Here is a 25,227-nt window from a genome sequence, read left to right as displayed (position 1 = left end):
ATAATGCTTTATCTTCATTAATTACGTAGGACCACATGATCGGAAATTCATTCATCCATCGTGTTGCGTGCAACTTTTCCTTACGAGGGTCATAGGTGAGCATGCAGGAACCTATACACCTTGACCTTGGCCCAGAGGACTACACATGGACTAAAACTCTAAATACGGTCGCAGATATTTAAAGACAAAAACGTGTTGCAAACATGGGAAGAAGATGCAAACTCAACAAAGGAAGACCAGAGCCTGGATTTGTCACGTCTCGTTCCGTGACAGGATTGGAACATCAGCCTCAGAAATGTGAGGCAGATGACTTATCCATTCTAAAACCATATCAAATGATAAATGGGGTCCTATTATATCTACATTATACATATATTATAGTATATGTTTTCATAATCCAAAAATCTTTGGCAACACCCCCGTGCATAGCCTATGCCCGTTACTATTATAATTAACATTCGTGGACGCTATTTTGCAGTGGCAATAAAATTCAGACTTTATTCAAAGTGTTCCAATCTTCACACATGACATACATAATAAATGTAGCCTGAAGGAAAGTGCACCCTGCACTGCTGCTGTAATGAAGCACCGCGTGTCCAATCAGAGGGACTTATTTCAATGAGCAAACCCACTCGGGCAATGAAAAAGTAACAAGGGCTGCTGGCCATGGTGCTGTTGTAGTGATGCCTCCACTGTCTATCGGACGTTTGAAAGCCAACACAGAAAAATGTCACCAGCCTGAGAGCACAAGGTTGTCCTCGCATCAGTTTAACGTAACCTCCTAATTTCCGTGAATAGAGTTTACAATGAAATAATGATTTATGAGTGGGGGTATTTAAAATGTTTTTTTTTTTAAATATTTCTAAGGTGAGTTTGCACTTTACGAGAGCTAATGAAAGTAGCATACGGTCCTCCGCGGGTTATCATATATTTTTACGCCCCTCGGCTGCTCTACGTCGCCTACATGCTTCAGAGACAACAAACGTAGCGCACAGGTAAATAAATAAACATTTATAAGCTTTACAATGCTCGCTTTTTGATGCACAAATATCTCGTGAGAGGTGACAATTGACTCGATTGTAAAAGCGAGATATTGTACGTGCAATTGCGGGAACGCTGAATCGAGACACAGACATTATTATTATTATTATCTTTTATAACAATTAATTACCGACAGCATTCTATCGATGCTTTTATAACAGCGAGCTGGTGCGTAAAATGATACCTGGCTTCCATTCTGTAACACTTGTTTGCAGTAGCATTTGGAAATGGTCATATTCCCGTTATGGCTTGTTTTTAACAACATTTTTAAATTAAATTCTGTTTAGCATCAACAGATCATACACGAAATATTTGCACATGTGGTCAAATACACTGAGAGAATGTCCAACAATATTGATGGCATTAATGTGCACCCTAAGGTCAACACAGCAGAAAACACATATTTCTGTAGTAAATGTAACAAAAATTATTCATCCAAATTGTTCGGTTATAAATATACCTTATTTATTTGAACGGGTCCACCTAACATGTTTTTATCGGAAAAGGTCACATTGTCATGACATTTGTATATGTATGCATGTGTGGCAGGATCTCATCATAAGACATTATTAAAATCCCCAATATGGCTCCAATAATTTTAAACCCATTATTGCCCACCATTGAGTCAACCTCAATTTTTTTTATGTACGTAGGAAATTTCACAAAAGCTCTCACTTTGTACAGTTTAACTGACAAATCAATTTTTAATATCGGACAACAGTGTACTGTATTCTGTTCTCGTGTGTCTATCCAACTTGGTGACATGAGTGACTAAATAAAAGAGACACAAAGAGAGACACAGTTCTCCTTTTTCCCAGTGACACTGTGATAATCCCATCAGGGCAATTTGTCTCTGCAGCAGTGGATTTCAAGTGCGAGGTCAAAGGTAAACCTCATGTACGTACTACATGTGTTTGTCAGATAGAGGGGGCGACATGACTCTGACCAGAGGCTCCTTCACCTACGCCACTGGAGAGGAGTACCATGGCGAGTGGAAAGAAGGCAAGTGAATGTCCTTCATTTAAATAGTGACGCACAATTAGACATCAGTGAGAAAAGAATCTTCAAGAAGATTATTTTCAAATTAGAACTGAAATCATTATAATTACATGTTCCTGTCCATGTGTGTACATTAGCATATATAAATTTTAAACATATTGGGTACATTAGTGAAGATTCTACCTTAAAGCAGATGATTGAATTGATGAATTCCTCGTCAAGCTGTTTTGGACGCCGCGGGGTATCATGGGAATGCACGAGCATTCCTCGGCTGGTTCCTAAAGCAGAAATCCCTGCTAAATATCAGTTGGATTAGAGTCCAGTTAATTCCTGTCACACAGGAGGCAGATGGGACTCCTAATTCACAGCTAAACCTTTAGCTGACAGAGGGGAGGTGCAGGGGGAAGTTTCCAGCGATTCACGTGACAGACACTATAGAAACGCTGATGGGAAAAGTCTGCATTTTTCGGGTCACTCTTCAGCATGAATGACCGTTTATGCGTTTTCATTATGGGAAACGTTTTTTTCTAATGACTTGTGTTTCATCTACTGTGAAATTAAACAATCTAGTAAATTGTGTCTGAGCAAGACGGTCTACATTTTCACCTCACTGTTGAATCACTGTGACGTCAAAGGTAAAAGATAAGCAGAATAGCTGTATCAGCACATATTAGTGTTTTAAATTTGGGGTTTCTCTGCTGGTTTTCCAGGCCGCAGGCATGGCGTTGGCCAGCTCAAATTCCAGGATGGAACATGTTTCTCAGGGCAGTTTGAAGATGGCCTTTTCCACGGCGCCGGAGTCCTGCTCTTTACAGACGGATCCAGGTGGGCAGGCAAGAGGGAAGCGCTACCAGTGATGTCTTGATCTTAAATCTTTTAGATTTGTTGCTCTGACAGGTACGAGGGGGAGTTTGCGCACGGAAAGTTTCAGGGCCTGGGCGTCTTCAGTCGTTTTGACGGCATGAAATTTGAGGGGGAATTCAAAGACGGACGTGTGGAGGGATATGGTAAGTCCAACACTATGCTGACATATGGACATTGTGCTCTGACATCATGGAATCCGTTTGCCTTCAGGGCTGTTGACGTTCCCGCATGGAACACATGGCATTCCACGGAACGAGGGATTGTTCCAAAACCACAAACTCCAAAGGCGAGAAAAGTGTCCCGGCGTGGTGCAGAGGGCGCAGGCGTCAGCCACCAATGCTCGCAATGTCGCTCTTTGACTCTCGCACTAACCTTGACATCCATGTCATGGTTCTTGCTTGTTCTAGGAGTGCCTCAGGGAGGTATACTCCTCCCCCTCATGCTCCTTTTTCTTCATTCCCTCGTCACTTGTTTGAACTACGGTTTTATAAATCCACCCTTTTAAAATCCCAATTTTCTCTACAGGAGTCACACACACTCATTAACAGTGTCTTAGCGGGCTAATGGTTAGCAATCCGACACCAAAATGCTCACAAAACAATATAGAGATTATTTTACATATTAGCCTATGAGACCTGCAATATGACGGATTATTTGTGCCACGCCAAAACAAACTAAGCGGATGATAAAATGATAGAAAGATCAGAATAAAGTTCTAATGCTACTCAAATAAAAGTTAAAACTTTACGAGAGAAAGAAAACATAATTCATGAGAATAAAGTCATAATTTTACATTAAAATTAGTATGAATGATGAATGAGGAGCCTAAATTTAACTGTATGACAAAAAAAAATTCATTAGTTATTTTGTAGGCCAAAATACTACAAGGAAAACACAACAATTAAATTATAATTTTACAACAATAGGATAATAACATTGATGGATGATAGCACGCACTTGCGTATTAATTATATCTACCAAATTAAAAATGATGCTCTATAATTCAACAGTCCTGCAATAAAGAGTTTCTCCTATTGATTATTACCAAGAGGGGAATGTTGCGCATCCATATAGAATGTAAAGGTGTTTTTTTTAATTACACAAATGGAGAAAATAATACTCTAACCTTATAATCCCCATGATGGAACAGGGTGATTCTTTTCATTGCAGTGACTTAATTATTCTGTCACGAACGAACTGCCAAGCAAGTTGAGACACAGTGCTTAAAAAAAAAAAACCTGCAGTGATTTGTCTCCATTTTGTCCAAGGAATGCATTTGCTTCTTTTCACTTTTGCCTTAAAGACGTTTTTTGGATACAAGCTTACGTCATCATCCACGCCTCCTCCTCTGCATCATTGGCACCATCAACGCGAGTGTGCGTGAATGTGCGCGTCACACTAATGGATTTGTGGTGCGTATTTGAAGTATGTTTTCACTTTGACAGACACGTTGCTAAGCTGCGACTGCGGCGATGCGAGTGCCACTCTTTCAACTCTCTGTGGAAAAGACTGCAGAGAGGATTTCATTGTATTTTGTTCACAATAGACGCACATGCTTAATCAGATATCTGCAAACTTGATGTAAAACAAAACTAAACAAATCAATGCCTTCATTCCTGGACCTAAACTGAGGCAGCTGAAATACTTTGTGTACAGTTTGTGTGTGTTTTGTGAGGTGCACAGTGATTGTATTGACTTGGACCTATACTGTACTGTATATCAGATGCATTGAGACGTGATGTGCACAGGCCACAGCACAACTAGTGTGTGACGACTTAAAAATTGTTGATACATATTTTGTGGTGGTTGCCTGCTTCCAACCTCTAACCAAAGAGACAATCCCATACTAACAGAAATGGAAGCGCGTGTTCTATAATCGAAGATATCCAAGTGATTGTTTTTAGTTTAGTTGTGCAAACACACACAAAAATGTCAAATCATTGCAGACTGAAAAAAGATCAAACTAGATTTTAGCTGTAAATGTTCTCCAAGTATCTTGTATATTATGATAGTGTGAGAGTTATAAGTTATGAGGGTAAAAAAATCTATATAACCTCCTCTGTTTGCTTGCTTTGAATTCTGCCTATTAGTAGCATTAGTGCTGCAGAGTACAATTGTAAAGATTGGGTTGGAAAAATGCCGAGCCATGCATCTTTCCAAAAGCGCACCGGGATGATTTAATATTCTCTCTGTATGTGCAATGTGTGCTGTGCCTGTGTGCGCCTTTAAATTATATTATTTTATTATGTTCATTTTCTGTGTTACCATCAACAACTAGAAAAAAAGAACGACGTATGGTGCTTTAATAACGCCGTGCCTCTTCAAATAATCACCTGCCAGACAAATATCACCGCCGTATTGTATTAGACCTTACATTCATTAATTTTTTTACAGTTACAACATAATGTGACTTTGAGAGAAAATAATCTGGACAGAAACAAGTATGGGACACAAAGGTGATACAGGGGTGTTCAATAAAATCGTGTCTTGAAAAGAAACATGTTGGTGTTGGCTGCATGAAGCTTTAGTAGGTTTTTGTACACATTCTGTACAAAAAAAACATAATGAACTATAATATCTCCACCCCCTCCTTTATATAAACAATATAAAGAGGGAAGAAGTTTGACTCGATTTTAGATTGATTGTACAGTGCCTATCAACAGTTTTTGTTTGTTTGTCTTGTATGACAATTAGGACTGTTGAAATTAATTTGCACATTATCCCCAAACTCACTACAAGCATACAAAGACTGAATACATTAGTGTCTAAAGATAAGGCTTTAGTATAGTCACTCACCACACGCAATTCCACAGAGGCTGGTTAGCACCCCCTTCTTTTCTCAGCTCCTCTCATTGAGTCTGGTCCAACATCAGATAGCGCCTGCGGAGAGACACAAATATGGCCGCACGTAAGAGCTGATGGAGAACAAATTAATAGGAACGTATTACTAAAAATAGCCTTGCGAGCATTGTGGTGACCATATGCGTCTCACAGTGAATCAACCGTACTGCATGTCATATTTAATACTGGGTATCTTTTAGGAAAACATGATTTTGGACATTAGCGTTTAAAATAATCAAACTAATGAGGGCTTAAGCTGCCAGTTTGGATACTCGCTGCGACAGTATGTTAGAATGCAGAATGGTATAAATGTCAATAATAGTGGTAAATTTCCAGTAGAATTCATCAAATAAAAACATACAAATAAACACAACGCTGGGAATACATTAAAATTAAATGAAATACAAATATATGTTTGTATTTGTTTGGGTCTGGATGATCTAAGCAGACTTGGCCTGACCCATTGTCCAAGCCTCTGGTTAATGTATAACCAGTGTTAGTCAAAGGAGTGAGGGGAAAAAGCAGCTGCAGCCATTTTAGCCACACTGGACATGAACCTCCAACCATGTAAGAGAGACGTCAAGAGCGTTATAGAACTGTCTGAGAGGTATTTCACTCACTTTATATAATTAAAAGTGTCCAATTTGATTTTTAGCATTGATTATTTGAATTTAGCAGCGATGACCCAAAACAATGTACTGTATTTCAGTGATGTCAAAAGTTGAAGTACCGTGACTTATGTCTGTGTTGGAGGTGTTGTTACCATAGTGACCCTCGATCGCTTGAATGTAGAAGACAGGATGTTTCTATATTGCTGCCTAAGAATGCAGAGCCGGAAGTGATGACGCCTGTAGCAGACAAAGAAACAATGCCATGCAGCGAATTTTTCATAAGCAGGTAAAGAAAACAAATCAACTTAACGCAGGGGCTGGGAACTTACTGCAGTCAGGTCAAATGCTTCTTCCTTCATTCCATTGTTTTTTTTTTCTTAACAAATTTGGAATGGGTTCTTTGAAGGATTGAATAGAGTCTATTCCCAAAACCTAAAGATATGATGGAATACTACACAATGTATTATGTTTTAAGCATATCTTAAATTCCTTTTCAAAATTCGTACCACCTTTTGTGTGAGTGTCCATTTAGATCACAAACTAATAATGTGTTGTCATCATCCAGGACTGAGAATGCTGTCCTCAGTGTGCTACTTCTGTTTGGATGCTACTCTGCTATTCTGATTCCAGCATATTTCCCTATGCACAAATTGGCTATTACTGATGATCAATATCCCAAACAGGTATGTTTTGACACACATGCACACCCACACACAGACCGTGGTATTCCACTCCTCTTCCGCCTCAGGATGTGCTGAACCGTTCGGCTTGCCTGCTGTCAGGCCGGTGTCATCGTCGATGGTGCGTGGAGCGCCTGAAGCAGTTGCCATGTTCTTCGACCCTGATGGACATCCCGGTGTTCCTGCAGCAAGAGGGCAGCGCTGCCTCTTGGGACATGCCCCCTCCTCTAGGGCTCAGAGGGAGCCAAGAGGTTCTGGCTCGCACTCTCGCATCTCTACCTCAGCCTGGTCTGCCTCAGTCTTTGCGGCGAGACGGAAGCTGCAGAAGATGCATTGTGGTGGGCAGTGGAGGGGTACTCCACGGGAGCCGCCTTGGTTCACATATAGATCAGTATGACGTCATCATCAGGTGCGTTGACAACTAGAAGTAAATATAACTGAACTTTCATATTTCTTAAACCAACCACTAGAGGGAGCACACACAAGTGTGATGCTGTTTGTTTTCATTATTCAGGCTGAACAACGCTCCAGTACTTGGCTATGAGAGAGATGCTGGTTCTCGTACAACCATCCGCTTGATGTATCCAGAGGGCGCACCCAGCTCCGCCGACGAGTACAACGGGACCTCCATCGTCGCTCTTGTGGTCTTCAAAAGTCTCGACCTGGACTGGCTCACCTCTGTCATCACCAAACAACCTCTAGTAGGGCTGCATCAGTGGAACCAGTAGCATTCAATAAAATTCAATCATCACTCACCGCTTTTTCCAACACGTCTCGCAGGGCTTCTGGTCCAAATTGTGGTTCTGGAAAGAGGTGATGGATGATATTCCCCTGAAAGGAGAAAACTTCCGGATCCTCCATCCAGAGATTATTCGCAAGACTGAAGAAGTCCTGCAGAACTACTCCCAAAAGCGAGGAAATGTGAGTGATTTTGGCATTTCAGTCCAATGCTGTTTAGACCTGCAAGTTATCATAAAACAGGAAGTAGAATTTAATTTGACGTAAGGGCCTGGCTGCTCAGTACAATATGAGAAATACAGTTTGAAATATCATCAGCATAAATAACTTAATGTTAGCAAGGGTGATGCTTAAATACATTTACTTTAATTCCATCAATAACTAGCAAAACACCACATAATCTTTTTTGACACTGCCAAAATGATTAGGTGTCATCAACCTTTTGATTTTTATATGCTATAATCATACAACTTACAGTTATGCTGAACGAATCAAATGCAAATATTAAACCAATAGTCATTTGCAAACACAACAAATTAGTGTATACCTTAAATGAGTAGACGCGGCAGTAGGTGACAGTGAGCGTGTGTTGTGTTGAAGTCGATGGTACCCACGTTGGGGGCTGGCGCAGTGGTGATGGCTCTGCAGCTGTGTGACCACGTGAGTCTGGCAGGCTTCGGTTACAATATGCAGCACCCTCATGCTCCACTTCACTACTACGAGACCATACACATGGCTGCCATGAAGGCTCAAGTAAGTCCAACCCACTCCTTTGTACATCGCATGCAGTTAATACTTCCACCAAGACGTTTCCTTGGCTATACAGTTCAGGCACAAAGTACTGAATTGATGCATACAAAATGTGGTGGCACTTTTTGTTGTTATGGGGGTTATAGTTTTGGTTCCTAGTTTATTTTTATAAACATGTTTGTCAAAGCCTTAAAATAAAATCGGGGTACTACCTTTTTTATTTTCTAAATTTGGTACAGAGCAATTTTATCCAAACTATTGCAAACTATAAGCATTGTAAGCAACTATCTTTTTAAAATAAAGCATTCGTTTATTTACATTCTTGAGCTCCTAAAACTTTGGGGAGGAGCTAAATGTATTTTTCTTTGTATTAAAAATTAGTTTTGCAATTTTCTTTTCAAACAATGCAATTTGGTGCTGCATTTAGCTGATTTATTTTAAATAAGAACTCAAAAAATTTTGTTGCCATCAATGAGCCAAGATGAGTTCACCAAAACCAAAATAATGTTCAATATTTTTCTTACTCGCCTACTGAAATTTTATTCAGAATTTTCCTGTTTATTTTATAATTTACCATCAACTTTAAAATTTTGTGTGTGAAAAAACAAACTCACCTAAATAAATAAATGAACAAATCTTCACAATTTCCCATATGATTTTTCAAAATTTTGTTCATTCTTTGTTTGGACATTTTCACATTCAAATTCACAGTAAGCACTGTATCGGTCCAATCTAGCACATGCAGGCAAAGTGTTGGGTACACTAGTGTGCTGATCCATTGTTTGGCCTTGGAGGTTGTGGGTGTTCTACTTTGTGTTGTGGTACCTGCAGGTGGTTCATGACGTCAGCTCGGAGAAGCTCTTTCTGAGGAAACTGGTGGCAGCTGGCGCCGTCAGCGACCTCACGGGAGCGCTGTGAAGAGGACGCGCAGACGCTGACACTAACATGAACTCAACACGTGCCCGCCTCCTCCCTCTTCTTCCCGCCGTGAGCCTATGACAACGATGATGATGATGAGGATGAAGAGGACGCCAATGCTGATGATGGTGTCCTACTTTACTGTGGCCATGCAGCTGCTCTAAAGCGGCGGGGACTGACCTTTAAAGCACAACATCATGGGGGTCTGAGAGAGAACTTGGCGGATTCAACTCTGAAAGGTTACAAGACAGCAAAGACCGTACCGGGTTGTCTTGCCTCTTGACAGGGAGTGATATCATTCCATACATGTATTGAAGAATAGCAGCAGCATCCTGTGCTACATAGGTGGCCATATGGCCTTTTCGTAATTGATCTGTTCCACCAATTAAAAAACACCAACAAAAAAATAACCAATTCTTCAATAAGAAAAATAGCACTCTACAGAAGAACGTCATAAAATCACACACTAACGCAATTAAAAAGAACGTAAAAAATGTTGTGCTGCTCATTCTTGAATATGTAACTTGGCCACCAGGGGGCATTATAGTATCTACATGCTACACAGATATATTGGTTATTTTTCACAGAGGATAAAGAATATGCGCATATAAGTATTATTGTCACCGGAGCTCGTTTATGGTGTATCGCATTGCATGTTTCATTCACTACATCAAATACGGTCAAATTAATTATGTAAGCAGAAAACGAGGTGAAACAAAAAGAAGACTGTCATGAAGGTGTATTCATAAAATATTAAAATGTGCAAAAGAGTGAAGGGTTCATCATAAAGTATGCGCCATGCTCTTAGCTGACTGTCTAGAGGAGTGGGTTCCGCGAGGGCTCCCACAGCTTGCTGGCCAGCTGTCTGCAGTGCTGCAGAATGATGTCAGTGGGGATGACGCCCAGGTGCACCGTGAGCAGCTCGTAGCATTTCACCACCTCGCCCTGGTGGGTCTTACTGTAGTAGCGCAGCAGCTTCCTAAGAACACACATAATGTGCTTTTAAATTTCTTTTTTTTTTTTTACAAATCTACTGAGGTTCTCTCACCTGTAGTAGTCCCATGCAAGCATCCCAATGGGGGCAGAGTCATCGGGTAAGATAGGCATTTCCATCGCTTCCAACTTGTAGCCCTGATGGGTTTCATATTTTTTAAAACCTTTTGACTGAGATCTCAAAAGCTAGATTTCAAACGCAAATTACAAAATATGAGTTAGCTCCTTGGATGAGAGCAGGATGATCAACCAGCACGTCTACAGTACAAAGCACAGAACCTATTGGCCACACCTTGTTCTTTCCATACCTATGATTGAAGGTATTTTCTTAAGATAGACAAATCAAAATACTTACGGTTTCATTTTCAAACCAGAGGAAGTAGCAGAAATAGAAGTCGCCATCTCGCAGCGTGACTGTGGAGTAACCCTTTTGGAGGTAGCGCCGCGTTGTGCTCACCAGCTTCCAAACCTTGAATACAATATTGACACATTTCAAATCGGGAATCCATGCTAAGGGGACACAAAACTAGGCACAGCCTTGCAAAATATAAGTGTACAAAAGCTGGTGACTATATTGTATATGATGACAACAGATCATATTCATCATTGATCCGACAAAAATACCTAATTGCTAGGATACAGAGTCAATCGTGCACAGTTGAACACGACATTTGAGGGACACGTGCACCACACCTTGTTTTTGATAAACTGAGCCACCGGCCCCTTGCCCAGCTCCGATGTTGTGCGCTCGGTGACATTGAGGGACGGCGCGATCATCTGGCCTGTGGATCGATCCACGCAGATGAAGTGGATGAGGCCTGGGAAGTCCTCCAGGTACGTGAGAGAAAGTGGGTCAAGGACAGTATAAGCTCAGCGAGATATATATTACTAAACTAAAGAGAAGATCGGCGATATCAGGATCGTTTCCATGACAGGATATGACACCATGGTAATGTTTCGCTTGCTTTTCACAAGTAAAAAGTCCTTCCAGTCGATCAGCTTTTCCCTGGGAGAGGCCGAGGAAGTGAGAGGGAATACAGAAAAAAAGGCTTTTAAGGAGGTTATTTGGGTGGAGATTGCTCAAAATCACACTTTTTCATAGCGGTAATCAAGATTTAAATTTTTTGACTGGCTTAGCCTTGGACTTAAACGATCAAATACAATGCTGCTGTTCTTTGAGGAAATAATGCGTCGACTGATACGCACTGCAACATGGCCTGGGCTCGCTCCTGCAGAATGGGCGAGAGTTTCCGAGGAGCGTCAGCCGGTCTGGACTCGATGAGGAAGCACTGGCGGTAAATGCCACACAGCTGTGTCTTCATGTTCTTACACCACGGGATGAGACTGCAGGGAAAACATGGCAATATTGATAAGACCAGACAGAAATACTGCGAGTCTGCAAAAACACTCACTCTCTGTTGAAGCCAGGTCCACCTCGGGAAAAGGCTCGGTTCTTGAACTCGCTCCAGACATTTTGTAACTGGCAAGACTGGATTGAAAAGGTGACATTTAATAAAAGGTGATCCTACTAGTCACTGTAATGACAATCATCATAACACACAAAAAAACATACTTGAATGTCACTGGGCCCGAGAGCTTTAATGAACTTGTCCAGTTTGCTTCTGACGTCGTGTATTGTCGGTTGACTTCTAGTAGCAGATGATCCTTCCTGGCCTTCATTCAAACGCTTCTCCAGCTTGGCAAAGGCCTCCAGGAACATGTAGACGGATGCTGCCACTGCACTGGTGGGTATCTAAATGGATTCAGTAGTGACTATGTGAGTTCAAAGTCCAAAACGAACTGGAGGGAGATGCTCACAAACCTTAGTGAGCAGCACCAGGGTGATGCCGGGCCATAGCGGCAGACAGTACATGGAGTGAGGCATCATGGGATACAGCCCGTCCTTGTGGGACACTTCTAGGAAAACCCTGCGAGGCGTGGACGGGTCAGGGGGAGGGACATCCAAAGTGTGCAAGCTGTCTTCTGCCATCTGAACACACAAACACGTTTGTATATTCAACTACTGTATGTTGTGACAAATGTAAAGTTAAGAAATTTGATGACACACGTGAATGTCTGGATCCACAAACTCAAACTCGGTGGCATCTTCTCTTGCTTGTTTTTCTGTATGAACATAAAATGTTATGTTTAAATTATTACATACATTCACTTAAGCTCACTTGACTATAAATTTACTGCTACAAATATTTATGATGTTTATGTTATTTTTTTCTTCATGGTGCTATTCTGTTAAATCTCAAATATTGCTGTATCTAAAAAAACTAAAGAAATAAAATAAATGCAACAATAAAACAAATCGTCAGTTGTCTCAACGACTCCTGTTGATTTCTTTTATTTATGTTTTTTAATATTAAAAAAAAACAATTGCTGGGACAACAACATGAAGAAATCTCCAAACTCACCTGAACTGCTCGAGTCAGTAGGGGAAGGCTGAGGTGTGTAAAAGCTCTCTGGGCCTGAGCCACTTGTACTATCCTTCACATGAAAGAGAAATAAACAAGACCAAAATTAAATTTGTTTTTTTTTTTTATAAAATTTGCTAAGGGGTTGTCATTGAGGCCTGCAATTGTTGCACAATAATGTGCAGCGCTAAATGACTTTGTATCAGTCCCTCAGTGGTCGACCATCAGCGCCACCTAGAGTACCTCAGATGTGTGGTCATCTTGGTCCATGTTGCTAGGATACATGTTTTGGGCCAAGAGAATGAGGGCCAAGAGGTCTGAAGTGGCGAGTGTGCTCGCACTGCGGCTGCAGACACATTCAAGGCTAAAGTGAGAATGTTCATTTGGGTTGGTGAAGACAAGTTGAGAAAGCAAGAGACCAAAACCTGGAGTAGAAGGCCAGAAGTTTGGTGTGCACCAGGATGAAAGCATGCTGCACCTCCTCTCCCGCCCTCTCCACACTGCTGTTGAGCTGCTGAACTAAACGGCGCTCCAGGAACTCGATGCACTGCTCGCACAGCGTGGGATGGATCAGCCTCTCCACCGCCTGATAGGGCAAAGCACTTATCTTGTGAATAGCACCACGCATCAGTAGAGGCAATCTTTCCCTACCTTTAGAAAATTAACAAGACATTTATTTTACATTAGGAAAGCTTACAGCACAACATCATAAAATATTGAAAAAAAAAACAAAAAACAGTTTACTCACAAACGTACTAATTTCCTGTTGAATTGGCCATAAAGCTTACATGACCTAGCAAAGACTTATTTTGTTGCATGAATGGAAATGCTTCACGGTACGGGAGGATGCAGTAGTTTAGGAATGTCACAGCTCAAATCCAATCTTGGGTTTGCAGTGTGTTAAAAAAAGACAAAATGCAAATCATACAAATAGACGTTGCTGCTGCCATCTAGTGGCGAATAAACGTTACCCACAAAAAGATGGCTAAAATTTACCGTGCCCTCAGTTTGATGTATCACTTTAAGAATACTACCATTGTGTGAGAAAGCCATCACAGATTGACTTCACTGGCTGGGCTCTGTGACCAATTAAAAACATTCTGCCTTTACCAATATATTAGTTTTTCAATTTAGACACAAACTTGACACTTCAGTAGGCTCTTTTGCACAAAATAATCTATTGGGATGTTAAAAACGCTGGTACGACCCCCTTCAAATAAAAAGAAATAAATACTTCTTTTGCGTTACATTCTTGAAACAAATAAGATAGTGATTAGACTCCACCTCCACTAAGAAGCTCTGGTCATTCTCTCTGAGATGGTTATAGGTGTCCAGCAAACTCTGGAGATGTTTCCACAGACGAGCCCTTTGCTCTGTGTCTTGAGGGCGCAGCCTAGATAGCAAAAAATCAACAAAAGCAACACAAGGCACACAGGTGAACTATTAAATAGTTCTTAACATAGGTATATTCAAAGTATGCATGTTGAGGTGTACACAGAAGTGAATACAGTGTATATAAAAACTCTACACACCCCTCTTCAAGCTTCACCTGCTATCACTGTGTAGGTCCTAATTTATATTTCGAAGATGTCTTACTCTCTCCTGATCAGGTTACCGCTGAGGGTGACCATGCCGAAAAGCACCTCGGTCATCTTCTTAGTCACGTAGATCTTTCTCCTCAGATCATCCTCATCCTCCTCGCCATCTCCGTTCACAGCAATGTAGAGGCACTCGTCAAACTGACACCCAACGCAGAACATATTAATTGTGGAGTTATTTTATTCTAACCTGTACAACAAATAGCTTTGTACCTGGTGTAGTACATAGGTGTGGTTGTTCTCTGTGGTGAAGCAAGTGTAGCTGTCACCCAGCCTGTCCACCATAGAGCTGCAGGAGATGATGATGGGAGCGAACAAAGTGCTGATACTGTCCTCAAAATCTGGAAGCTTTAATACAGTACATATTATTTACAATCATTATCATAGAGGTAATTTCAAGGCACAAATACACATTATTTTCCTCTTTACCTTCTGGCCTTCCTCCTGGGCCGCGCCATACTGCCGCTGGATATTGAGCTGGAACCCAGGGTCAGTCCAGTGGAAGAGGACCTCAGCGCTTTCAGTGGTGATGAGCAAGGCTTTCATTTGGCAGTTCTTTTATTACAGTCACTCTAAAGTTCTGCTCAAAGAAAAAACAATTTACAAATAGTAGTGAAGACAGCAGGGACAAATAGAAAACTTTATGAAAAGAAACATGAAAACAGAATGTCTAATAATTGAATTTAATGCAATCACTAATGTACTTTATCTTCAAACGTTGCAAGTTTATTTGTTCACAACAAAGAAAACATATCTACAAATTGTGCAAAAATATACACAGGTATTTCTGAAGGAAACAAGGTTTTTTTCGACAACGACTTTATTTCCATTGTCAAATTGACATTGCCATAAAATGGTTGTATATGCAAAAATGAAATACTAATCTATATCTAAATCATTTTCCTCGACAACACTAATAATAAAGTCCTAATAGAAATGTTTATACAGGGACCGTCTGTGTTGCAGACACAAGCGGCACGTCAAATGCATGACTAATCAACACAAATAACCTAATAATCAGGTCGATCATTTTCATTCTACTTCTGTTATTTTTTTTTCCCGAATTGTTCGCTGCAAAAGAAAAAGTTAGTTCCTCAAAACAAGTGATGCATTTGCACTCGCCACACTAAAAAAATGAACAATTTGAGATTCAAAATGACTTACTTTGCGTTTCTAAGATGCTTTCAATGTCTATGTTGAAGTCCATTAGTTACTTCTTGCTTTTCTGAAAAGTTTCGGCCAGTTTTTGTTCATGTGAGAGCACCTCCTTCCGCATTTCAGCCGTACCACATCCGCGTCATGTGACCTCAGAACTAGCAGTATCCGTGCGCGGGAGCTGTCAAATTATGAATGGGATTTCTTTTCCGCCTGTCAATGTCAATGAGTACTAGTGTAGTCAAATGTGGTCATGTGCTGCCTCAAGCGCAACGCATGATCAACAACTGAGATAGGTTGATCTTTCTGGAATATCAACCCTATGGTGGGAATTTGAAGCATTTAAACACGAGGCTCTTTTGTTTGTTTATTAGAGTTGCACTGGGGCTACGCCAAAAGAGGGTCACTAGTTGGCCTACGTCATGCAACACACATGAAAAAATCTCTGAAGTTCATTGCACGCATTTCATACCCTTAAAATATTTTACTTACTGTTACAAGGATGATCCCTGCCAGGAATAACCAGCCCTAAAAGGTTAATAAATGTCTAAAGATTCCACAAGATTGTGGCAAGGCACTACATGAAGCTACTCAACACATTCTAACATAGTTACTTAACACCAATCTGCCCCAAGATGGCGCTAAAGTTATACGTGTATTTGACAGGGCTTCAGATTGAGCACAAAAATATCAAATAGGTGAAAAGGCAAATGGCATACTGACGAAAAAGCACAACTTCAATGTCATTCATGTATGCAACTTTCCATGAGGTGATGGAGACCCCTAAAATGCAGCAGACGTTCTTGGGTATGCACAGAGTCAGGCCCCCCAAAATGATGATTCAACCGTCAGAATAATAATTCCTTGCGTCTTGCGTGACAACACCTCCGTGGTGGAAGGGGGTCTGTTGTCCAGAGCGGCCCCCCAACTGTTTATACTCTGTGATCAGCCAGGAGACAAGCAAGACCCTTTTAGCCATCTCGGAGGATTTCAGCATGTTTACTCAGTATATACAGGAGTCAGCGCAAACAAGAGCCGGCTTCCCAGAACACTGACGGAGCTGATTAGACCTTGGCCCAAACGTGGAACTCGAAGCACTCACAGAGCGTTTTAAGCCCAGCAAAGTTAATGAAACATAAATGTTTACTTCTCTGCTCCACTCAAAAAGCTAAGCGTACATTCCACACTCAATATTTTTGATACAACACAGATTTATGTAGCCATGAAAAGTAAGGCAGAACATGAAGTAGGATCACCTGTTGGAGATGTTTTGTGGTTATAAAGTACACTCATGAGATCTTTGTGCACAAAATTTTACATGAAGAAAAAAAATCCATCCAACAGTGTTCTGAAAGTAGAAAATGTGGGTCAATTCATAAATTATTCTAAACTAAAATTGATTTATATTTCCAGCAATTGTAAGGTAATTATTAACTGACCAAAAGCCAGAATTGATTTCCATAAAATGCACAATACATTATAAGTGATAGTGGTGTTTTTTTCGAATGTGGTAAACCAACAATTAAAAAAAAAAAAATGAACATAAGACTGACAAAAGGACATTGATGTGCATTACGTAACCTTGGTCAAAGTAAGAAATAAAAAGCTCAACGCAAACAACAAATTAAACCACTGTAAATCAAAGAACGTATTAGAAGCGTGATCCATATGAAAAGTGCCTTTAGATATACTTTGGTACCATGAGACTGAAGTTGAAATAAAACATGGGTTGAAAACAGATTGGGATGTACTGTCCCATACTTCAAACACAAATCAGCTGCCAGCACTTTAAACTAAGCTTGACACATGATCTCAAACAATTTTCTTGAGAAAACACAGCTCATTTCAGGGCACTTAGCACTCGGACATTCTGCGCTTTCTCAGGAGCTTAAAAAAAAAAAAAAACATTATGGCATTTTACAGTGATGGGACAATTTTGTAGCGCCTGGCTGCGGTGTGAAGCACTTTGCTTTAAATCTCACATGGTGTCAACACTCTTGGCCTGTTAAAAATGAAGTGCGCGCCTTGTAAAAACCTTAGAACACATGCGTATAAACACTCCACCTCTTGATCACAAGTGACAACCGCTAGGTAGGAGTTATCGCAAAAAGATAACAGAGCAGTAAACGTCCACATTCAATCTTGCTTATTGTCAAACAGCACAAAAAGACAGACTCACACGTGCAACAATAATTCTACTTAAGGTTGAAATTTGAAATTGTCTCAAAAAACAGAATGGTTGTAATTGGAATATAGAACAAATTTATTTAGTAATACCCCCCCAAATAATAGCGACTAAATATATTTTTTATTGTCAGCCCTTTTTATATATATTTTTTTTCAAAAAAAATATGTGTATATGTTAAAAAACAAACAAACATTTCATATAATAAAATAATGTTCTTCAAAAAATATAAACACCTCCACATTAGAAATATTTTTCACATACACAGCTTTGGAATTTTGCAGTAAAATCAATGCAGTGAGCTTGTTTGAATTCAGATGCATGGATGAACCAATATATATTTTCTAATATACAGTATGAGCAGATATCTGTAGATTTCAAAACAGGGTGAGTTAAATGTTGGTTAGAAATATTCCCAATGACTCGGATTACGTATCATTACCACCAAGCAATCATATAAATAAAAATATTGTGAACGTAAAGCTTACATGTATTTTCTCTTATGTACATACATAACAACAATTCACACAAACCCAAATCAGAAAAAGGTGGGACAGTACTTATTTTGATGACATATTTTCATTGCACACAAGTTGTGACAGTAAAAACATTCAGAGAAAATGTCTGTCACCAATACAGATGGTGTGATACTTTTTGGAACTGTTTTGCTACTTTTACTGATTTGGGATTGTAAAAAAAAAAAATCCATAACATGTGAAAACTAGCAGCACAATAGGACTATAAATTGTTAGATTGTGGCAACGATTTAACCAGGTTAGAATAAACCTTCAAAATGTTTACTTCATTTCTGTGTGTCGTGTTGGTTGAAGTTGTGGAACTTTCAAAACAATCTGTCTCGTAGGAACGAGTGTAAAGTGAATTTTAAGAAACTTGGTTGGATTTCAACTTTGGGCATTCTGGAGTACTCTGCTGTTGGGTTTGCAGCTAGGCAACGGAGACATAAAATAAAAAAACTAAATAGAATACTAAAATCCTGATATGATTTACAGGAAGAAACTTTCAGCGCTGTGTAACACACACATCAGTAGCTTCATCGGGAAAACACACACACACATAATGCTCTCATGCTACTTTCTCTGTCAACAAGTTTCACCTGTTCTAAATCTTGTGTCATCGTTTTGACTGTAAGGATGGAAATCAGTGGGTAACGTTTTTCACTTTGATGGCTAGGGCAAGGAAAGCAGAGCCTAATCGAGTCACAGAAGAATTCTATATTCCCTTATTGAATTTTTGTAAATATGAAACACAAGCTGTCAGGCAGCGGTCCCCAACAACACGGAACAGGAGGAGCAGTTACAGGACCAGAAGCATAAGTCAACGAACCAATGTGTTGCAATCAAGTCCCAGTCATGACAAAAGACAATAAAGTGCACATTACATAATTATTTCAGTTCATTGTCATAATGATCGCTAAATATGTTATAATATAAAGTATTTTACAACTCATCGTATTGTAGAATTAGTGGGTGCCCAGCTTGACGCTGCCATCTGGATCTGATGGACATGTGGTGCCTGAAGCTGGGAATTTTTTGAATAATATTAAATATTCTCAGTATACAAGACTGGCCGGTATGTCACAAAATCTGTAAAGCTACAGGATTGAAACCTGAAATCGTGAATTTGTGTTGCCTTTGAAATAGTACGATCGCAACATGATATTTTTCATCATTCATATGATCAGTGTCTTAAATGGCTATTATTAATCATATATAATTAAAGATAATAGGAGCAATCTGTGATTTCAGAAGCGTATATCAAACTGGTATCCCTTTGTATGAATTAGTAGCTAAGACGTAGCTGTCAATTGCAAAAAGGTTGGTCACGCCTGCAATATTCCCAACTTGTGATGTGCCCTTGAGGGAGGAGGTGACATACAATACTGGTTGAAAAGTTCACAACAGAAGAATGTCAAGTTCAGAGCTTTGAGTATGCATTGAAAACAGTGGGTTAGGTTCAATCTATGTTATCTCCGGCAGGCGTACGCGTTCATGTTTTTGATGACATAGAAGCCGATGGTCATGGGAGGCATGGCTATCGTCCGTCCTGCCCGCAATGTCTTTGGCTTCAGTTCTGGGAATGTCTCGTTGTCCAGCATCGACAGCCTCTCGCCGTTCAGCTGCACATGTCTGACAAAGAAGACGTAACTTGTGTTTGATAGTCTTCTTCAAAAGACAGTCCATTCATGATGTTTGGTTTATTTTGACATCATATGTACACATGGGGGTGCTACTGCCTCTCCAATGGGATTCACTACATGGGTACTATGACAATCGACATAGAAGGTAAACTTGCATTAGAAATATTATTTGATATCGGCTACAGCATTTTTTGTAACATTTTAAACATTTGGCACTTTACTGTTTCTTCAACATATCGTTTGATGTTCACCCTAAATCCTGTTTAAGTGTTAAGTACCTATAATTTGATATGTTATAGATAGAAGAGCATTAGTCATAAAAGTGTGGCCAAAGCAAAATCCTCAATACGGCTCATCATTTTTTTTCCCAACACCTTAAAGATGCTTCACCGTTGTTTAAAAGGTCATAACTGAGGCTCCATTACGATCTCCCGTAAGTATCACATTGCAGCGCACATGCAGACACAGGCACAGACGCACATAAGACCACACTATCAAGTCAAGAGCAACCAAAGTAAAACAATCAACAACATTTTGAATTCAACAGGTGACTAATGCAATGAAAAAAATAAAATCTGAGATGGCTTGCAATAGGCAAACATTTCACACACCTAAAAAACAGTCATTCAAAACCATGTAAAAGGAAATAAAATATAAACCTGGTAAAGCTTTGCAAAAATTTTTTGGTCTAATTTTAGAATTGGTTTATTTTTTAAATTAATTTTGAAGCGTTACGGTGCTCTCAGTGCAAATTAATACAGGTCATATTAAGGAAATTATTATGCAGGTATGAGAAACCATTTTCCCCTATTGAGGGCCATACAAAATGTTTGAAATAAATATAAAAACATATATTTGTATATTATGGCCTTTTCTATTATTTCTAATGGTTTGTTTTTAAAAAAATATTAATAACAATGATAATTTATTAGTACATACTGATAATTTACACATGTGGCTTGACACCTTGTCATACAAATAATCCCACAATAAACATCATATCAATTTACTGTATGTTAAAGTGAATTTATTCCAATGAAAAATGATGCAGATGTGATTGTGTTAGTGTGTGTATATACTGACTTGGCTTTAAGTCCGTCGTTGCCGTAGGGCTGCAACAGGTACTGGTGCACCGTCTTGTTCCGTAGCGTGCCTGCCAACTTGATTTTCTTCCTGGAGCGATGTAGGTTGATAATGTAGATGGTGATGGAGCCTCTTGCGTAGTTGTGACTGGAACCATGAAAAAAATGGCGTGTCACTTTTTTTTCATTTCTGTTGTTACATTAGTAGATTATAGGAATACATTTGTCTTTGTTCACATCTGCAAGAGCCTTAGTTTGCCTTATATAATAGAATTCTCTGTAATTAAAGACGACTACAAAGAGATATCTTTTTTTTCATAACATTATGAATAGCAACAGAATTTAGAAGAATGTTCTGGTTCTACGCTAGTGAAGACTAGGTATTACTATGGTGCCCAATTCTATCATTCTTTATTATTCAAAGTCAAGAAACCGCATTTCAACTCGAAGCTCCCAACGGCTGACAGAATTTGATCCAACTGACCATGCAGAGGAACGCCTATAAAAAGCTCAAAACTAACCTAAACTGACAATTCACGCCCGATAATAAAAAACATTTGTTTAATCGTTGCTTCATATTTTTTTTCATACAAACTCTCAAATGACGGAAAAAAGCGTCAGAAAGTCAAAAAGTTTCATAAAGGGTGTGAATGTAATGGGCAACACGCCTTGCCTTGCACAAACAACAGTGCTTGAGTCAAAGTGCTGGGGACACAACCTGATAGGGGGACTGGCCAAAGATAAATAACTTGAACAAGACGAACATGATCAAATCTAATAAGCGCTCCATTACAACCACAAAAACAAGTTCTAGTGAGGACCACATGTCAGTTATGGGGTCAATGCCTTTGCTCAAGCAACATGGTTGCCTAACTCAAATCTCCTTTCTACTCATATTTTATTTTTTATCACTGCTTGGCAACAGGATAAACCGTTTATTTCATAAACCCAAGAAAACAAATACAAAAGAACACACTGTGTTTGGTGGTGTGTAGAAAATTCCTTGAGATGGAGGGAGCAATGATCTCTCAGACCTTATAGAGGATGATGTTCTCAGATCTCCATACGGGGAACATAAACATGTGTTGTTAGCGTTTGATGTTGATGCACTTCTGGAAAAGTGAAAAAGAATGCTAACCACTAAAAGGGCTAAAAGGGCAGGGAAAGCCAAGTATCTAATCTTTTTAAACCGCTGACTCCCTGAGCATATTTAGGCTGCGTGAGAGTCGTCAAACCACCTTCCACTCGCAGACTTTGTAAAACCGCACCGTGACACAAAAAAAGATAATGCAATTTGATCCAAGAGGGACTGTTAGAATTACCTTGCTGTGTATTCTAGGACTGTTGCCAACCACCGGGTTGTGGACCTACCAGACTGAGCTAAAAATATTGTTGCAAACTTGCAGATATCTTCTTCTTCAATTAGGACAATTCAATTGAGGATTTCTTTTGAATATTTTTTGAATGTTTTGTTGATTAATCAATAAATCAGATTTTTAAAAAGAAATTCATGTCGTTATTTATAAATGTCAATTTCAAATTGACCTAAATAATGTAGTTATAATTCTATTATGGTCTGTAATATTGGACAATAGCCAAACGTGATTATCACATTTTTTTTCCACACATTTTTTTTTTTTTTTAGTTTGACTTAACACGTAGATAATTAATGCAATTCCATACAGGAAGATACTACATAAGTTGGGAAAAGCCGAAATTCTAGACTTCGCAAGTACAAAAGAATGAATGCAAATGAGTCAATGAAGCCCTCAAAACTGCTTTCTCACATGGAACCCATGCACCTGGCACTAAAAGACAAACCTAGGGATATTTTTGAAAGAAAAAAAATAACCCAAAGAACAACTACTGTGTAGCTTAAAAAAAAAAAAACAGGCGAGACCTCTATATGATAGGAGACCAGGACTGACTGGTGAAAGTTATCCCATACACACCAGGTGGCTTGCTGTGAGCAACTATTTCAACGATCTCCAGATATGTAACTGAACCTCATCATTAAATTGCTTATGCAACTTCAGCCTGTTTACCACCTCAACCATTTTACCTGTGCGGTGCTTGAACATTCTTCCAGCCTGTAAGTGAGCCTTATGGGGAGGAAGGCCGTAAATCTAGCCTGCTGCTGACAGCCCCTGGCCAGGGTTAAATGATAACCTTGATCTGGCCATGGTCGTACTCTTTATCTCCTCCCTTGCACAGACTACCTTATTGTCCCACCCCCTTTAATGGACCCCTCCAGCCAATCCGAGACGGAATCAAGGCGTAGCAGACATTTCAGCAACTCTTTGACAGCGAAGAGACAGAACCCACACACCCGATAAGTGATACCCGTTGCGTTTTATAGGCTCTGAACTGTGAATGCGCGGGTGTCCGTGCTCCGCTTATTTATAGGAAGGCCGGCTGTGGACTTTGTTGCTCCTGCACATGCCTCAGGTGTTAGCATAAATTAGCAAATTGCTGCAAATTTGACATGCCTTGCTTTGATTGTGTGTGTCACAGCACGTACTTGGAGTAGCTGGTGCAGTGGGCGTAGATACGCAGCTTGTCCCGTATGAGCCGTCCTGTTTGGGGCTTCCTTTGTAGTGCGGCAACCCGCACGGCTAAGACCCTCGGCCCCACCAGACGTTTGAAGATCAGGGAGAACCAGTAATCCTGTTGAAAAAAGCGATACACCACTCATACATTACTTTCTGGATTTGGGCATAATCGTGACTCTCAAATTTGGATGAGTGTTAAAGGGTTGCGATAGGGAACGATTGTCATTTGGCATAAGTCCAAGGGCAAGTGATGTGCCTCACGAAATAAAGCATGTGGGTCATTTGATACTTAAAGGTAATTGGCCTGTGTAATGTCCCATTGCATTGAACAAACCGCCACTAATGTGGAATTGATGGGTTCAATAATGACCTCCAAAAATATTGTGTCCTGATCCCTGTATTTGTTCATTTGCTGTTCTCTCCACGGAGAACAGAGACTCAACACCTCTCCAAGAGCCCCTGAACAACATGTGTTCCCCAGGAAGTTCCCATGCAATCCTGCATATGGCAACATTTAGGGGCTTATTTTTTTTTCCAAGCAGACTTTAACTTAATTTGCTGCTGAATCATTGAAAGAACCAGAAGGACGCAATATAGCATTGGCAGAGGGATGCTTGAAATGCTATATTGTACGTTGTGAATACCAACATTTTGTAAGTCTCAGCATGGGAACTCGTAGGGTTTACAAAATGTGAACATTTACTTCATTTATTTGATGTTCTGGCAGCTTTTGTGGTTATTGTGGAAGCAAATCTACTGTACGCATCCAGGAACTGCATTGACCAATCGTGCGTGTTCTGCTTTCCACAAGATCAGCTAATCAAATTGTTTTTACAGCGCCAGGAGAAAACCTTTAAGAAAATATAATTTCCTCTTTAAATTTGAAGTCAGGACCCCTGATTTATATTGAAAAGATAAGTGCTTGTTATAAAAAAAAAAAAAAAGTGAAGGTATTATGACATAATAACATATGCACCTGTTTGACTTTATGACAGATCTTCACATTTAAGTGATGGACAGGTAGTAAACTCCTGACAAGTAATGCCCCGCGGGAGGTAAAACTACTCACCGGAAACCAACCCAACACCAGCTGCACAGCTAAAGGACGTGCACAATCACGATAAAATAGTGCACTTAAAGTTTCAAAGCAAAGTAGGGTGACGTAAACTGTGAAATGTAGATTTTTCTTCTATTAAATATTAGGTGACGGTTGGACGCTCTCAACACCTCGCTTTCCCCCTCTCCATTCTGTCATGCTCCTAGAAACATCCTGATTTTATTTATGGATTGCTTATCTGCAAACTTTGGTTGTAATTCATTTGTCTAGTCATAAGAGAAGTCAGAACATTTTAAAAGGATAACAGACACAGTACACATCCACGGCAAAGGATCACAACATGCAAGTGCTTGCCTTGGCTTTGAGACCTGGCCTGGAGGAAAAATATGGAACTTGGTAGAGGGTATTGGAGGGGTGCCAGTCCACCTCCTGAGCACCGTTGAGATGCCCTTAAGCGTCAAAACAGCACATTAGTGTTGTCTGCGACACCTTTCCTGCGAGACCATTGAATCTTTTGTGAATGCATGTGGATCATGGGTGTGTGCGTATATTTGCCCGAATTAGATGTAACAAAAATAACAG

The 25,227-nt window shown here is 39.9% G+C and overlaps 4 protein-coding genes and 1 long non-coding RNA gene across 6 annotated transcripts in view; 2 read left to right on the top strand and 3 right to left on the bottom strand.

Moving 5' to 3' along the window:
• Nucleotides 1–1,725: 1,725 nt before the first annotated feature.
• On the bottom strand, nucleotides 1,726–7,711 carry LOC133158501 (uncharacterized). The gene is made up of 4 exons (XR_009715222.1): nucleotides 7,571–7,711; nucleotides 6,476–7,457; nucleotides 5,701–5,784; nucleotides 1,726–2,318 (listed from the first exon to the last, which is right to left on the bottom strand). It is a non-coding gene; the product is annotated as an uncharacterized LOC133158501 (long non-coding RNA).
• Nucleotides 1,977–3,507, top strand: morn4 (MORN repeat containing 4). The gene is made up of 4 exons (XM_061285747.1): nucleotides 1,977–2,043; nucleotides 2,751–2,865; nucleotides 2,938–3,047; nucleotides 3,115–3,507. Exons 1-4 carry the CDS (start codon nucleotides 1,977–1,979, stop codon nucleotides 3,261–3,263), a joined length of 441 nt encoding a protein of 146 aa, XP_061141731.1. The 3' UTR covers nucleotides 3,264–3,507.
• Nucleotides 6,279–9,818, top strand: st3gal7 (ST3 beta-galactoside alpha-2,3-sialyltransferase 7). Of its 2 annotated transcripts, XM_061285723.1 has the most exons (8): nucleotides 6,279–6,352; nucleotides 6,499–6,642; nucleotides 6,922–7,039; nucleotides 7,105–7,445; nucleotides 7,551–7,737; nucleotides 7,817–7,957; nucleotides 8,375–8,527; nucleotides 9,356–9,818. In XM_061285723.1, exons 1-8 carry the CDS (start codon nucleotides 6,297–6,299, stop codon nucleotides 9,440–9,442), a joined length of 1,227 nt encoding a protein of 408 aa, XP_061141707.1. In that variant the 5' UTR covers nucleotides 6,279–6,296; the 3' UTR covers nucleotides 9,443–9,818. The 2 variants fall into 2 exon arrangements, with proteins under 2 accessions (XP_061141707.1, XP_061141706.1); XM_061285722.1 differs by lacking the exon at nucleotides 9,356–9,818 and having other exon boundaries at nucleotides 8,375–8,732.
• Nucleotides 9,819–10,054: 236 nt separating this feature from the next.
• hps1 (HPS1 biogenesis of lysosomal organelles complex 3 subunit 1) lies at nucleotides 10,055–15,775 on the bottom strand. The gene is made up of 18 exons (XM_061285713.1): nucleotides 15,621–15,775; nucleotides 14,886–15,036; nucleotides 14,670–14,804; nucleotides 14,455–14,597; nucleotides 14,143–14,251; nucleotides 13,284–13,444; nucleotides 13,102–13,204; nucleotides 12,859–12,931; nucleotides 12,504–12,559; nucleotides 12,258–12,425; nucleotides 12,009–12,188; nucleotides 11,848–11,924; nucleotides 11,642–11,779; nucleotides 11,377–11,441; nucleotides 11,129–11,274; nucleotides 10,791–10,904; nucleotides 10,491–10,573; nucleotides 10,055–10,421 (listed from the first exon to the last, which is right to left on the bottom strand). Exons 2-18 carry the CDS (start codon nucleotides 15,000–15,002, stop codon nucleotides 10,259–10,261), a joined length of 2,031 nt encoding a protein of 676 aa, XP_061141697.1. The 5' UTR covers nucleotides 15,003–15,036; nucleotides 15,621–15,775; the 3' UTR covers nucleotides 10,055–10,258.
• Nucleotides 15,776–17,734: 1,959 nt separating this feature from the next.
• The window catches only part of hpse2 (heparanase 2), a 30,561-nt gene continuing 23,068 nt past the window's right edge, over nucleotides 17,735–25,227 (bottom strand). The window contains exons 10-12 of the mRNA XM_061285716.1: nucleotides 23,558–23,703; nucleotides 21,038–21,184; nucleotides 17,735–19,943 (exon numbers count right to left, since the gene is read on the bottom strand). Of these exons, the coding sequence (XP_061141700.1) occupies nucleotides 19,781–19,943; nucleotides 21,038–21,184; nucleotides 23,558–23,703 (456 nt within the window). The 3' untranslated portion in view covers nucleotides 17,735–19,780. The remainder of the gene's footprint in view (nucleotides 19,944–21,037; nucleotides 21,185–23,557; nucleotides 23,704–25,227) is intronic.

Source organism: Syngnathus typhle, linkage group LG8 (assembly GCF_033458585.1).
Source record: "Syngnathus typhle isolate RoL2023-S1 ecotype Sweden linkage group LG8, RoL_Styp_1.0, whole genome shotgun sequence".
In the NCBI taxonomy this organism is placed as follows: Eukaryota; Metazoa; Chordata; class Actinopteri; order Syngnathiformes; family Syngnathidae; genus Syngnathus; species Syngnathus typhle.
Note: the sequence above shows the minus strand (reverse complement) of the source record. Positions and strands in the feature narration are given on the sequence as shown.

Excerpts from the sequence above, each read along its gene's own strand:
- morn4 (XM_061285747.1), top strand. The coding sequence starts at position 1,977 with ATGACTCTGACCAGAGGCTCCTTCACCTACGCCACTGGAGAGGAGTAC. Across the intron at positions 2,044-2,750 it reads CCATGGCGAGTGGAAAGAAG|GCCGCAGGCATGGCGTTGGC; the intron begins GCAAGTGAATGT and ends CTGGTTTTCCAG. Across the intron at positions 3,048-3,114 it reads CGGACGTGTGGAGGGATATG|GGCTGTTGACGTTCCCGCAT; the intron begins GTAAGTCCAACA and ends GTTTGCCTTCAG.
- st3gal7 (XM_061285722.1), top strand. The coding sequence starts at position 6,297 with ATGAACCTCCAACCATGTAAGAGAGACGTCAAGAGCGTTATAGAACTG. Across the intron at positions 7,446-7,550 it reads CAGTATGACGTCATCATCAG|GCTGAACAACGCTCCAGTAC; the intron begins GTGCGTTGACAA and ends TTCATTATTCAG. Across the intron at positions 7,958-8,374 it reads ACTCCCAAAAGCGAGGAAAT|TCGATGGTACCCACGTTGGG; the intron begins GTGAGTGATTTT and ends GTTGTGTTGAAG.
- hps1 (XM_061285713.1), bottom strand. The coding sequence starts at position 15,002 with ATGAAAGCCTTGCTCATCACCACTGAAAGCGCTGAGGTCCTCTTCCAC. Across the intron at positions 13,205-13,283 it reads CTTCTGGCCTTCTACTCCAG|CCGCAGTGCGAGCACACTCG; the intron begins GTTTTGGTCTCT and ends ATGTGTCTGCAG. Across the intron at positions 11,275-11,376 it reads GCGAAACATTACCATGGTGT|CGTACCTGGAGGACTTCCCA; the intron begins CATATCCTGTCA and ends CACTTTCTCTCA.